At 36.8% G+C, this 15,963-nt stretch overlaps 1 protein-coding gene across 1 annotated transcript in view; it reads right to left on the bottom strand.

The window, feature by feature from the left end:
- COL9A1 (collagen type IX alpha 1 chain) overlaps positions 1-15,963 on the bottom strand; it is a 126,357-nt gene that overhangs the window by 88,934 nt on the left and 21,460 nt on the right. Inside the window, exons 6-10 of the mRNA XM_051996710.1 lie at positions 5,302-5,379; positions 4,466-4,486; positions 2,901-2,975; positions 2,382-2,417; positions 2,197-2,259 (exon numbers count right to left, since the gene is read on the bottom strand). Of these exons, the coding sequence (XP_051852670.1) occupies positions 2,197-2,259; positions 2,382-2,417; positions 2,901-2,975; positions 4,466-4,486; positions 5,302-5,379 (273 nt within the window). The remainder of the gene's footprint in view (positions 1-2,196; positions 2,260-2,381; positions 2,418-2,900; positions 2,976-4,465; positions 4,487-5,301; positions 5,380-15,963) is intronic.

Here is a 15,963-nt window from a genome sequence, read left to right on the forward strand (position 1 = left end):
TGTTTTATACTGGGAGCCAGGAAGAAATTAGTTCAAATATTGAGACACTTACTTAACTAAGTTATTCAGGGTAACTTTGTTTCTTGGTTTGCCTCAGTTACTTCATCTGAAAAATGAGGATAGTAACAGCACCTACCTGACAAAGCTTTAAAATATTTTGAAATATTTGTAAAGAATCTTTAAAGTGCTACATAAATGCTACTTATTATTAATGTTAACTAAAAGTAAAGGAAACTTCAGAAGTTTACTTTAGATTGGGTCCCCTAGAACCTGAGAATCAGCCTTTGAAGGTAGAGATAGAATTAGTACCTAGTTTTATATGGAACTTCGTTTTACATAGGTCATGTCAAGTTTCATCAATGATTATATTTTGGAGAATGATATGAAAAGAAATGTCTTCTTGGCTATCATTTGGGGTTTCCTTTTTATTGCATGGTACTGGATCTTCCCAAGGTAGAAAGAGAGAAGGAAAGCAAACTAGCCCATTGGACAAATTACTTAAATTTCACAGTTATAAGAATGTCTCCTTAAGAAAAGTACCTTTGACACAGTAGATTAGCACCTTCTCTTGAATTTAGAATCTGAGAGAGTTGCCTAGGACTCTGAGGTTAAATGATTTGCTTAGAGTCATCTAAATGTGTCAGAAGAAAGATTTGAAGCCAGGTGTTCCTAAATATGAAATTAGTTCTCTATCTATTATGACACATTGCCTCTTAAATATAAAAATTATGATACCACCATTCTTCTTCTGGAAGATTTATGATTGTCACCAATCTCTAAGGCTTCTCCCACCTAGAGTCTGAAATGATAACTTGGCTTGTCTTTCTCCCTCTATTATCTTCATCTACCCATAACCGAAAGCCCTGGTTCCCATTGGAAAGCAAGGAAATTAAAGAGACTTATTAGAGTTTAATACTGTCTTATCCTCCTTCAGAATGGTGTAATGATAAGAGCACTAGACTTGAAGTCAAAAGATTTATTCTGAATTTGAATTTAATTTAATAAACCTAGTGTCAAATTTTCTTGGTATAGTTTGGGTATTCTCTTATTCCTCTTAGCCTCAGTTTTCTCCACCATAAAAATTAGAAAAGGAGCATAATACTACTTATATCATTGATCTCACTGGATGCCTATAAGAAAAATGTTTTTTAAACCATAAAGGGTTTGTGTAAAATGTAAATATAAGATGTCTTGCTCAATTCTTAGGCACATCATTTTATCTAAAGGTTTTTTAATCTCCCCAGCACTTGTTTTATGCTACAGTAATAGGAACTTTAAAAAAAATAAGAAAGAAAGAAGGAAAGGAAGGAAGAAAGGAGGAAAAGAAGGAGGAAAGAAAAAAGGAAGAAAGGAAAAAGAAAAAAGAAAAAGGAAGGAAAGAAAGAATGAATGAATGAATGACGGCATGAACAAAAGAAGGAAGAAAGGAAGTAAGAGAGAAGGTAAAAGGAAGAAAGGGAGGGAGGGAGGGAGAGAGGAAGAGAGAGAAAGAAAGAGAGAGAAAAAAAGAAAAGAAAAAAGAAAAGAAGGAGTGATGGGAGAAAGGAAGGGAAGAAGGGAAGGAAGGAGAGAGGCAGGGAGAAAGAGGAGGGGAGGAAGGAAAAAAGAAAAGAAAAGAAAATTAAAGAAAAGAAAAAAATAAGACTACCAGATTTTTTCTTTAACAACACTAAATGAAGAGGGACAAATCCCAAGAATGTTCAAGATGCAAATTTAAACATTTCCTCTCTCAGGTAGCAACAGCAACAACAACAAAAAGCCTCACAGCCCAAACAATGTCTACTTCCCTGCCTCATACCAGTCAGTCCAAGAATCATTGGACAATTGATTGGGCACTGAGTGGAGTTATAGAGAAAGCAAAGTTATTTCAGTTAGATAAGACAAGGCACTTCTGTATTCCTCTTTTTTGCAGAAAGGGGATAAAGGCCAAACTGTCTGAGATTCTTCACAATCCCGGCTCTGTTTCTGAGGAGCGGAAATACCAGCACAAGCTAAGTCCACTTTCCAGGGATGATCCAGTTTTCCTCACACTCTAAGCGCAGAGCTGTCAAAAAGCCTCCTGCAGTATAGCCAGCCAAAGCCAAGCACAAGTTGGTATTCAAGGCCTCTCCAGCAATTAGCTCTCAATCAACCTCCAACCCAACTCCAGCCCACCCTTCTACAAGTTCTGCCCCAGGTCATTAATTATGTACTCACATCTGCACCTGGTGTACCGGGTAAACCCGGAGCTCCTGGTTTTCCTGGGTCTCCACTGGGTCCCTGAGAAGGTGAGGGAAGAAAATAACAAAGAGAAAGAGATTCTTAAGTTGAGGCACTTTTCAAATGCTTCAAGGCATTTTTAGAAGGAAGGGAAGAAGCCGTGTTTGAGGCCATTCACTTACCGGGGGACCTGGGGAACCCTTTGGACCTCGATCTCCCTAAAGCAGGAGAAAAAAAGAGAGAGGCTTTAAGTGAGTGACCTGAGCTACTGAATTTATCCAAAGTGCACATAAATTCAAGGAAATGCACTATACAGAGACATGGAGTAAGAAGATTTGTGGATGTAATACAGGAAATGGGGAAATGTGACATTTTCTCCCACAGAATGCTCTTGGGGGCAAAATTTATAAAACATGTAGATAGATATGAGAGGATGTTCGTCTTGTAGTCAGTTTGTTACTGATAGATCATGAATAGGGCTGGGGTGATAACAGTGTACATGTTGGGGGAAGTATTAGTTAATTTTGGTTTGGTTTGGTAAGTTTAGGGGTAACAACCCATGGACCATCCTCTGCAGCTTCCAGTGGATAGCCTTCCAGTTATAGGATTTGGGGGGAGGTGATCAGGGAAGGGAAGGATCAAGTAAGGGAGGATCGATTATCTCCAGCCACAAAATGGAGTACCCCAGAGAAAACACTTACGTCAATACCATCGATGCCCGGAACTCCTGGGGGACCGGGAGGACCAGGAGGCCCTTGGGGACCCGGGGGACCTCTCTAATGGAGGATACACAAAGAACAATTTAGAGAATTGAGTACTTTGGTTCATATCTGCATCTCCACCTTCCCACCTGCCTCCCAACCAAGTCAGCCCAACTTGAAGCCCAGAGGAACCTCTGAGTCTTAAGGCAAATCCTGGGCTCCAAGACAGCTGAGCAGGCCAGCTCCTTCTAGGTTACCCGATTGGTTATTCATCACGTTTTAAAAACAACATTCTGGGCGGGGCCTCTGCCTAGTTGGGTGTTCTAAGTTTTAGCAAACGATCTGGACCCAGGATAAATGAGTCTAGAATTACCACCTAAGAGTTGTGTATTGAATGAGAAAGTGCAATGATTTTAAATCATCTTCAAATAAAATAAGAAAGGGCTCATTTGATATATGACTTGAATTTTAAAAAATGATTTTCTGTTTTAGTTAAAATTCTCTAACTAGATTCTAAAATATCTCCAAAATAAGGATAAAAGTTCAGATCAACATATAACCTTTGTCTTGCAAACTGAATTTATTTTAATTTCTTTTTTTTGATATATCCTGTAGCATGGGGAGGAAACTGTTTTAATGGAAAGAAAGTTGGGGAAATAAGCTAGAAAATACAGTCTCCGGGGAACTTGGAGAAATTCTGCCTTGCAAAAGTTTTGGCTTGAAAATTACATTCCTCTTCACAATGGAGTGGTACCTTTTATCTTAGCAAAAAATAAGATTAGATTATAAAGTACTGGAGAAACTATATGCATATGTAGCTATAAAGTAGAAATATTAAGAGTAAGGGGAAGGGGGATTTTTTGCTATGATTTAACAAAAAGCTCCTAAGACTACACTTGGTCAAGGCAAACTCTGTTTTCATGATTTCAGAGCTCCATCTGCCAGGCAGGTTACAATGGAAGCTTTGTAAGTGAAACCTCAAACCTCCACTACCCTCACCCACCCCAACCCCTATATCCACTAGCAAAGGAGAGAGCAGACAGGCTAGAATTAGAGTCTGCGGGAAGGTGCCTTTAAGACTTGGTGCCTAGTGTCAATTATGGATCTTTCAAAACTCCCTCTCTTCTTACCTTGGACTAGAGGGAAGAGGCTCTAACCTCAGTTCCTTTTTTAGAACCAAATTTTCTCCATTTACACTGTCTCATAACTATGATGAGCCTTAATATAATTTAAATTTTAAAAAAAAAAAAGCATGCAGCCATCCAATATCACCAATTTCTTTCCTGAGCAACTAGGGTTTTCCTTTAAAGGCTGTCTGACTGACTCCTCCTGCTCTAGCACAAACTGCAAATACTACAGGGCTGATAACTGCAGCAACAGCTAAGTTTGATGGAAGGAGATAAGAGGGTCCCTAGCCTTGCACTGGCTATAATGAACATCTTCTGATACTCTTCTCCAGTTTGCCTTTAGCAGGGCACATCAGGTTTTCCAGAATAATTTCCCTTTATTTTTTTAGTTTTGAAAGAAAAAAAAAAAATACCCACAAGCCCAGTGACCAAACTTACCTCCCCATTGCTCAGACTTGGCTGCAGAAAAAAGATATGAGAAAGTAAGAAACTGATTACACAAGTCACACAAGAACTTACTTGAGCCACGCACAAGCAAAGAAAGTGCAGAAAGACCCAAAGACGGAATGGCCCTCGGTCCTGGGAAGCAATAGCCATGTTCACCACCTCTCTGGCTAATCCACGCGCTACACTGCACTGCCTGTTGCCCCTGGTGGATTTTTAGACTCACAGGACACATAAAATGATCTCCATCAGCACCCTAGCTCTCCACCCCCCACCCACAGGTCTGCAAAGCAAAAGCCCTGGGACACCAACAGCAAAGGTAAACCAGCAGCTGGAGGCTTCTATTTCTTCTGTTTATGAATGGTCCTGGAGGAGGGTCACCAGGATTGGAGGAAACCTGGAGGCTGGGGCGAGGCAGGATAGAATGACAACAGTCCCCTTTAACCCTTTCTGCAGAAGCAGCCTCCGTCTGGAGCAACTACAAAATGGTCCTTGGCTTCTATAGCCTCACCACGGCTGTCCTGGGCATTCAGTTTCACCTTCAGCTTTACTGAGAATGACAAGTGAAAACTACCAGGAATAAGCTTTAAGGAGGAAAAAATGGCACACCTAGGGAATATCCTGTGCAATTGGACAGATTGCTGAGCATTCAGAAGAGAACACCAAATTATCAGCCAGGGGATATGGCAAAGTGCCTCCTGAAAGACTGGTTTAAGCTTTCTTTAGGACCTTGAGTGCATCAGGCGAATAAAGATATATAACTCCTTAAGAGAGGGCAGCAATTAGAAATGTAAAGGAAGGGGTGGAAGAGGAAAGTGCCCTAGCTTTACCCGGACTGGAAGTTCATGGCAAGTTTCTCTTCTGGGTCTCAGAGGGTCACAATGAATCAGCAACCACTGGAGTTCAAACTAGAGAAAGACAAAACAAGGTTCAGTTCCTTTTAAACAGAAATATGTAGGCATGAACATCACTAAAAGCCTACCGTGATCATTGTTTGGCTTAAAGCTAAGTTCCCAAGAGGTCAGCTCCTAGGTGACATCATCCTTGAACTCCTAGTTCCTCCCCACTAAATTTTATCAGTCTTCACTTTGAATGTGTATAGGGTTGAATGTGCATATGTGGATTCCTCTTTGGAAAGTAAGCTCCTTGAGGACAGCAACTGTCTTATTTTTGTTTTTACATTCAACAGTAGTTGCTTATAAAATGCTAGTTGGTTAACTGATGTACCTCCAGGACCTATAGCAGCATTTGATAAAAACTTGTTAAGTGATTATAATGCTTACTGTCATACAGAGGCAATCCTGAGTTCTCAAAGACTACACTTGCACAAAACATCTTTGGCAGGTCCTACCTATGCGAAAAGACTACAGACCTAGCAATAGACTGTGAAGACCAGTTCAAGTACAATTAATCCTTCCATATCATGACTTTCCCATCACTCCTTAAACCCCTCAACATGGGAGGGATAAGTCCCAATTGTTCAATGATGAAGAGAGCCATCTACACAGAGAGAGAGGACCATGGGAACTTAGTGTGGAACACAACATAGCATTCTCACTCTTTCTGTTGTTGTTTGCATGAATTTTGTTTTCTTTCTCAGTTATTTTTCTTCCTTCTTGATCCAATTTTTCTTGTGCAGCAAGATAACTGTATAAATATGTATACATATATTGGATTTAACATATATTTTAACATATTTAACATGTATTGGACTGCCTGGCATCTAGGGGAGGGGGTGGGGGAAGAAGGGGATAATTTGGAATAGAAAGCTTTGCAAAGATCAATGTTGAAAAATTACCCATGCATATGTTTTGTAAATAAACAGCTTTAATTAAAAAACATGGAAGGGATAACTCTAAATTTATTGGGAATCAGCAACTGAAGGTCAGTCACCATGTGATGAACTGGGTAACCACAGTAATTATTATTAAATATTGTTATTTATTATTGAAGGAACATGATCTTCATTGGAAGAGGAAGTACATAATCCCCCATCACCTTTTCATAAATCTCAGGTCAGCATAAGAAAATAAAGAGTAATTTTCAGGGAAGTTTTGCTGGAATCACAGATGACAATATAGACAAAGTTTAGAAATGCATGAAATATATTTATAGTATTGCATAATATTAATGTTTTGTCATATATCATAATAATTTAGACTGCTGTGATGCAAAAAGAGGGCTCAAATTTTTTACATAGGTTTTCCAGATCATGGAAATACCACACTTTTTAAACCCCTCAACATGGAAGGGATAACTGTAAATTCATTGAGAATCAACAACTGAAGGTCAGTCACCATGTGATGAACTGATTTACTACAGTAATTATTACTGAGGGGGCATGATCCCATTGGGAGAAGAAGTATACAGAGAAGAAATTCTATAATGAAATTAATGAAATGTGAAGTAAAGACATAGTAAGTATCATTAAATAAGGATCAAATAATATAATGGAGAGTTCATTATGTGAAGTAGCACAAAAGCTATTTGGGTGATTATAAGCTAACATGACCTGGGCAAATTGGATAGTATAGAGCAATAGTGTCCAATTCAAATAGAAATGGAGGTCATATACAAGGATCCCTGCGGGCCTCATGTTGTCCTAAAAGAATATATATTAATATTATATATGTTTTATTACAATCTGGTTGTGATCTCATAGAGACAAGTTTGACATCTCTGGTATAAATCATGTACTTTTCCTTGAATGAAAGAATTTACCCTTTTCATACATGTAAATAAAACATCTCTGTCCAGGAACCCCAAATTCTGGGTACCCTAATGACTAGTTGATTTGCCAAAGGGGCACAGTTATAGCCCAGTCCTGCTCCCTTCAAATAGAACAGGAAAGAACACCTGTACCTAGTGGATGCTCTTATCATGAAGATAGAAAATGGTCACAAACAGCAATGACAGAAAGGTAGCAACTTGGTATGTTGTAAAAGCAGAACTAGGACCCTAGTTTAAGAACCTTTGACTCATATATTTAGTGAATTGCCTAGAGGCATGTGGCATTTAAAAAGGTGAATAGAGCATAAGGAATCTAGGTACCAAGAAGTTGGAGAAGCATTATTCATACTGGAATGATGAACCCTTAGAATCTAAGAGAGTAAAAAGAAGGGAACAGCAAGGGCCAGTGAGATGTGAGGTGTGGAGTTAGGAAAAGAATAAAAAGAAGATTTAAACAAAGCTTACTCTCATCCAGCTGGCAAAAGCTTTTTTTTTCCCAAAAAATTGGGAACTAGTAATACAAAAGATAGATGCAATTAGATGGCTCAATAGATGGAGTTCCAGACCTAGAGTCAGGAAAACTTGAGTTCAAATCTAATCTCAGATACTTACTAGTAGTGTGACCCTAGGGAAGTCAGTTAACTTCTGTTTACTTCAGTCCACTGGAAAAGGAAATAGTAAATCATTCCAGTATTTTTGCCAAGAAAACCCCATGGATGGAGGATCATGAAGAGTCAGACACTGCTGAACAGCCACACCACATCCTCTCCCTCTAACACAGCCATATCAAGTTGTTAATTTGCTCTTACCCCTGAAATTATTTTTTATCACTTTGTATAGATTTTGCATTTATTTATTGTTTCTATATCTATTGCCCCATTTCCTCCCATCCCCAAGAGGAAGTTTCTCGAAGGCAGGGGCTGCTATGTTTTAGTTTTTGTCAGCGCATATTTCCATCACCTAACACATTGTTTTGCACATGTTTGTTGAATTGAATTGTGGAGGAAAGAAGTTGAAAGTAGGGAATGAGCATAATAATGGGAAGAATGTTGAGATATGATTTAGAAAAGCACTAAAGCAGTAAAGAAGGGGAGAGGGGAAAGATTTGAGAGTCACCAGAAAAAAAACTATAAAAAGGTATTATCATCCTCAACTGTATTTTTTGTGAGGAGATTTCTTCATAGGCACTTCAAACCAGATAAATTGGTGTTACTGAGTAAATAAATTCTATTGGTACTTGAAAGCCTTCTGGCAAACCACCAGATCATAAATCCAGACACATTAGGCCTTTTTCTTCCATTCAAGGACAATATTTCCTCCTCTAAAAATCGATATTATTAGACCTTCTAGATCTAGAGAGGGGTTAAATTACTGTCTTATTACATCTGGGAAGATAGTCTCGATTATATGACTGGATGTCAAGTTATATGGGCAGACAAAAATCAAGGAACAGAATGTCCAAGGTCCTTCACTCTTGCTCATTTGCAGAGAGAGTTTTCTACTGAGCAAGACCTCAATCTTCCTGTGACTCTGTAGATGTCTTAAGAAGTCTGAGGCTCAGAGAGGGTTACTAATTAACCCTGGCTACACAGTTAATAAGTGTCAGAAAAGGGATCTGAACTTCTGTTTGCATCATTCCAAATCAAGCAGTCTATCCATTAAACCACACTGCCTCCATAATTAAAGTCAAGAGATTAAAATGAGTCCTATGAAAAGATAGTATGGCTTACTGTATGTATTGGTGATCTGGAATCCAGAAAGGCATTTCAGTGAGTTCTAGTCTTACCTTGTACATATATTAGCTGTATGAGCTGCACAAGTTTCTTAATTTCATAACCCTGAAAGCAATTTATTAAATGAGTCAGGGATTCTTAACCTAGAGTCCTTAGTCCCCTAAGGTGTCTATTGACAGATATCAGGGTAGGCAGGAATGTCTATGAACATGAAGGAGGGAAAAATTACATCTTTTTTCTTTCCCTCCAACTTCAAACTGAAATTTAGCATTTCCTCCTTATGAATTCAGACTACAAATATTATTCTCAGAAGGGGATTCATATCACAAGTCTGCCAAAGGGTACATGATACCAAAAAAGGTTAAGAAGCTCTGTTATAAGTTGAAAAGAAGGTGTCACCTGCATTGGTAAAGAGAGTCCAAATAATTCCCTAAACCAATGAAATCACAGGTTGAGTCTCTATCCTTTATTCCCTGAGTAAAGAAGTCATAGGACAATAAAAGAGGCTATTTATACTTCATTAAAGTAATTTGCATACAGATAACTCACATCTTCAGATAAATATAATATTTCTCTTTTTAAAAACCTATTTGCATTATAATCACCTTAGAAGCTTTAATTATATGATTAATCAAGAAACCTCCATCCTTTCTGTTTGGGCTTTTCTTAAGAACAATTTCTTGCAAATGGCAAAACTATTACTGAACATGGTTTTTCTCCAAGTTTGTAATGCTCTCTGGGCAAAGGACAACATCTATTTTAATATTCAAAATACTACTGTGTGGTAGAGTTTAATAGAGAATCATACACAAATCTACCTATGAATATAGGTCAGGTCTTTCAAATAGACTTTGAACTGAGGATTTATGCACTTATCTGTATATTAATATAAATACCAACTAAGAATATTAAGAATTTTATATATACCTACCTTTCAGAGGTATGTAGTATGGATCTCATTTTCCATGTTATTAAAAAAGACTGACAGGAAAGAATCTTTTTCATTAAATACTTCCAAAACAAGCTAGTTATAACATCTTTATATTGAGAGGTAGCATTGTATAGTAGACAGTGAGTTGGCCTTTGAGTCAAGATATACTGACCTGAATTAATTCCTATGTCTGATACATATTGGCTATGTGACTCTGGATATCTCTCTATCATTATATATACCTCCTCTAGTTTGACATGAACCTCATAAGCAATAATTTCCAGGCCAGAGATATAAGTTCAGTTCATGACCATGGAACTGAACAAAGCTATCAGAATCATATCCCTATCATGAGAAAATATGGCAGAAGCTCATTGAACTAAGAATAAGGAGACTGAGTTTTAGTCATTCATTTGTTCACTCATTCATGCAAAAGCTATTATTCATTGAATGCCTACATTCAGGAACAGAACTGTGCTAGGTACTGAGGGAATACAAGAACCGTTTGCTACAGTATCTGCGCCCTAGGAACTTACAATCTAAGAAAGATAAGACATTTATATAACTATGCCATCAAACTACTTGATTAGTCAGTTATAAGAAGTACATGTAAAAAGTGCCTTGTTTAAGATCATCCAATATAACTGCAAACTATCTTTACAACCTTAATTCATGCTATTTTCCCTTTCAGAGGCTAAAGGTCTAGGCTTGGAGTCAAGAAAGTCTGAGTTGAAACCCAGTTTCACATACTCACCAGTTGTGTGACCCTGGACAAATCATTACAATAACAAACAAAAAATCTTTTTCCCTCAGTTTCCTTTTTTGTAAAATGAAGAAAAATATGGCTTCTATCCCCCAGGATTGTTGTCAATCAATGTCATCTATTAAGTGCCTACTAGGTGCCAGACATTCTACTTGATTCCTTCCTTCCTTTACACAGTATGCTCCAGACATCCCCATAGTCTAAAGGCCTCCACATATTCATTCATGGAAATCTGAATAAGACCAGAAGGAATTCTTTTCTCATCTCCTTTTTTCAAAGTCTCTTTTCACCAGAGGTCAACTCAGGATCACCTTTTTTGTGGTCTTTGTGCTTTTACCTCCTCAAAGTCTCTTAGAACACTGTGTGTGTGTGTGTGTGTGTGTGTGTGTGTGTGTGTGTGCATGTGTGTGTCTCCTTTGCTCTCCTAACACGCTATCCTGACTTCTAAGTACATGGCAGATCCCTCTAGTAAAGTAGAATTCTTAACCTTTTTTTTAATATCTTGGACCCTTTTGGCAGTCTGGTAAGATCTCTTCTCAGAATAATGAAGGACAGACTTGAATTCAGATCCTTCTGACCTCAGTACAATATCTACTGCTTCACCTAGATTCCATAACTCTGCCTAAAACTCTATTAGTATCCAACTATGTTAAGCAAACAAAGACAAATAATAAAAGAGAGGGGAAAGTAAGTTTGTATGTCTCTGTAAAATTCCCTTTAAATCCATTTATGTTCCATGAAAATAGAAAAATAATAAACATCAACTTTTTAATTTTTCACCAGTTTGGGTAAGTCATGGGTCAATTTAAAAAAAAACTATTTTCTGTCAAAGTTGCATCAAAAACAAGTTAAACTAATGTTTAGTTTTGTATTCAGACTAATGTATAACATCGCTTAAGAAAGTTCTTTCCATGTAATCTACTTTATGAGGATAATACCTCACTAATTTTATTGCCCTCTAGTGGACAATAGAAGAGAATATTGTCCTATAATACACAATTCAGACCTCAGAAGAATTCTCTCAGCGTGCCTTTGGGGAAGAAAAAAATCCAATCACATTATCTAGAAATGTCACAAGCAATCTCCTCCATGTGGATCATATAAAAGTCTATGGACACTACGGCCATGTTTTTGGTATCAATTTCAAAATCCCAAGTAGAAGACTTTTCTTGTTCAAGTCGATTCAGTCATGTCCAACTCTTCATGACCCCATTTGGAGTTTTCCTGGCAAAAACAAATTTGGAGTTTTTCTTGTCTTATTTTACAGATGAAGAAACTGAGATCAATAGGAAGAAGTGACTTGTCAAAGATCACACAGTTAGTGTCTAAGGCCATATTTGAACTCAGGCCTTTCAAATTCCAGGTACAGCATTCCATCCAGTAGATGAACAGCAAGTCTATCCAGACCACATGGCTGTCCTTAGAAATAATCATTTAGGAGCATGCTATTTTACTTGGCCAAACTAATATTAATCAATAATATATAATAATAAATATATTATATTAGAAATATATATTATAAAATATATATCATAAATAACTAAAACAATAAATAATGACCACACCAGTGTTTCTCATATGGCATTATAGGAATTAGAGTAGGATCCATTATCTCACTGGTACAGAGAATTCTTAAATGGAAAAACTTCCTGTACCGGTGTAGATTTGATCCTTCTCTGTAACTTACAGCTTCAGAGAACTGCCTAGAGTGCCAAGAAACTCACCTAGAGGGGCACAGACAGTAAGTACCAAAAGGAAAATTTTAGCTGAAGTCTTCTGGGATCTGATATTGTCTTTTATCTACCACATAATGCTACCTCTTAAACAATACCAAATGATCTCATACAGTGCTAAATAAAAATAGCTAACATTTATATATGGGACAGAAAGACGCAAATTAGTGAGGTGTCGTACTCATAGAGCAGGTTACAAGGAAAGAACTTTCTAAAGTGATGCTCTAGGAACATCATATGTTCTCAAGGAACCATGAATGATGAAACAGTGAACATAAAACTAAACAATGATGTAATTTGTTTTTGATTCAACTTTGAAAACAAGATACTAGCTGTGTGACTGGGCAAGTCACTTAACCTTATTTGCTTTAATTTTTTTATCTTAAAATTAACTGGAAAAGGAAATAGTAAACTACTCTAATATCTTTACCAAGAAAACTCCAAAAGGGGTCACAGAGAGTCAGATGTGACTGAAAATGCTTTAACAACTACTACAACAACCATTTATAAAGCCCCTCAACTATGTTCTGGGCATTGGGTTAAGCACTGTGCAAAAATTATTTCATTTCACCCTCACAACAGCCTTACAATGTAGGTGCTATTATTAGCACCCTATTTACAGAAACTGAGGCAAGTAGAGATTAATTGATTTATCCAGAGTCATAAGGCAAGGAAATGCCTCAGATCAAATTTATACTCAGATCTTCCCAAGTCCAGGATTAGAACTCCATTCATTGTACTACCTATGAGAGACTATTCTAATCATAATCTTGAAACTGATTTTCCCATATTCATATGCTCATTCTCCATATGCTTGAGAAATTAATTTAATTGTTTGCTATCATATCAATATCACATATAGCTGAGGATAGAAAATTGTCATTCTTGGAATCAGGAAGACTGGATCCTGTTTCTCTGACATACAAGCAAATAATAACTCTCAGTACCAAGACCATAATTATAATAGAGAGGTAGCTGATCTGTCCCACTGAAGAGATTTTCCACACTGGGGAATCATCTATATTAATGAAATCACAGTTCCAGACCAAGAAAAAACCAAAATAAAGTTTTAAAAGGTAGCTATTTTCTCCTTTCAACAATGTATCCACCCCTTGTTATATGGTAAAAAATAAATTCTAAAACAAGCATGTACTCTTACAGATAAGTCTAGCAAATGTAACTGAAGAGCCCTGTTTTTGGAATACATCTTAAATATATTATATTTATCTCAGGATGGTTGGTGACACAGTGATCAGAATGACTGGTCTCGAGTCAGGAAGACTCATCTTTGTGGGGCTTTAGATATTTACTAGCTGTGTGATTCTCAGTGGTCATTTAAGTTGTTTGCCTCAGTTTCCACTTTGGTAAAATGAGAGTCCCAGAGAAGGAAATAAACAAAGCACCCCAGTATCTCTGCCAAGAAAACTCCAGATAGGATCACAGAGTTGTACATGACTGATATGAGTGAACAATAGCAACATTATTTGTCTACCCAGTCAGGTTTGCTTAGATCATACTTAGGGGAATAAAAGAATAGTCTGTGAGTCATATGTTCTTAAGGAACTTTTGTCCTCATCAAACATGCACCAAATCCACAGTATAGATCCTTGAAAAAGCAGAGAGGAGAACTTTGTTTTCTAATAGAATTGTACCCAATAACTTACCTCAACAATCACAGTGACAATTCACAATAAAGAATCTGTCGTTAAAATAACATGTTTTTATGAGGTGCTGCCAAGAATTCAAGTTGTTTTTTTCCAGCAGGATAAATGGTGCCATCATAAAATATGTACACAAAGGAGAATAGGAAATATGGGATTTATTTCTTTAAAAATCAAAGTAAGCAATGTATTACAGCAACACATTGAAAGAAAATATGAAGTGTTCTGAGGCCCCTAAATAACTATGAATGATGAAGCAGCATTGGGGCTCTATACCATATGAACAAAATATATATGAGCAAATATATTGAAAGGTTTATGAAAAACCTCTTGAAATTGGTTTCCTTTTCCAATTTAAGAAAAGAAGAAAAGGAAAAAAGGACAAAAGATAGGCAAGGGAAAATCATGGACTAGAATAATATAAATGAGTCTTTTAGCATTAGGAATCCATCAAGTGTTGTTTTCTATTGCATTTTTTATGATGCTGTTATCAGGGCTCATTTTTGACAGCTGAAGACACCGTTAGAACAGAAGCTTTGCTTTTGATTTATGTTACTGAAGAAAAAGCACAGTTGCACCTCTTTCAGAATATATTGAATTACTGTCATGTGTCAGAGAAGCAAATTCCATGCAACAAATTTTAAAAATGATGTTCTCTGTTATTCTTATCCTAATGTTTTTCTTCATTTTAATTTAAATTTTCTAACCTAGAAATATTGAATATTCATTGTCTCCAAGTATGAGAATGAGTGGATTGGGAATTATGACTCATATCTTATAGGGATCTCAGAATATTTGGAAATCAGTAATCATTAACCTTCTCTCCATTAATAAGAATGGTACAAAAGACGTCATTTCATCTTGAAATAAATTCAAGCTAACAAGCAGTCATTTTAAAAAATAGTTAATCACTTTCAACTTCAGCTGGATTGAAGCAATATCCTCAAATTCTAATTTCCAAAGTATATAATTATATTAATCTTTGCAATGTAATTTATAAACACAAAGCATCTTCACATACATGGTTTCATTTGATTCTCACAACAATCCTGTAAGACAGGTAGGTATGTCAGCTAAATATGTATTTTATTGATATGGAAAATAAAAATCACTGAATACAAAACCTGTCCAAGATCATAGGTTCACAGAGTTAGAGCTAGAACAGATCTTAGAAGGACAACTAATCCAACCTCTCAGTTTCACAAATGAAAAAACTGAAGCCCAGAAAGATTCATAAGATTAAAGGCTTAGAGCAGAGCTACATAAGATTTTAGAGATAGAATTCCTTTTTTCAAAAAAGAGAAGAAAAAAGAAGAAGAGGAGGAGGAGGAAGAAGAGGAGGAGGAGGAGGAAAAGGAGGAGGAGGAGGAGGAGAGGAGGAGGAGGAAGGAAGGAAGGAAGGAAGGAAGGAGGAAGGAAGGAAGGAAGGAAGGAAGAAGGAAGGAAGGAACAAAGGAACGAAAGAATGAACAAAGGAAGGAACAAAGGAAGGAAAAGGAAAAGAAGGGAAGGGAAAGGGAGAGAAGGGAAGGGAAAGGGAGAGAAGGGAAAGGAAGGAAGGAAAAGGAAGGAAGGAAAAGGAAGGAAAGGGAAAGAAAGGGAAAGGAAGGGAAGAGAAAGGAAGGGAAGAGAAGGGAAAGGCTAAAGCCACTATATAATACTGCTCCATCAAAAAGGATAAAAGCTTAGTGAGTAATTTTAAAGAACTTAGTTTGTAAGAACCCTGGAGCAAAATAAATTTAGTATTTAGTTATGTCAACATATTCTCATTGAATGGTAGAATCAAAATGTCAGAAATTATTGTTCTCCTGGTTTTATTTTATTACTATCCACTATGCTAGTTAGATATTGGTCAGTATGTAGTTGCCAAAAGCAATAACTATGCAAAAATATTTTTATATTTGTATTGCATTAGTTCACTTAATTTTAAATTGTCATATG

The sequence above is a fragment of the Antechinus flavipes genome, chromosome 4 (assembly GCF_016432865.1).
Source record: "Antechinus flavipes isolate AdamAnt ecotype Samford, QLD, Australia chromosome 4, AdamAnt_v2, whole genome shotgun sequence".
Lineage (NCBI taxonomy): Eukaryota > Metazoa > Chordata > Mammalia > Dasyuromorphia > Dasyuridae > Antechinus > Antechinus flavipes.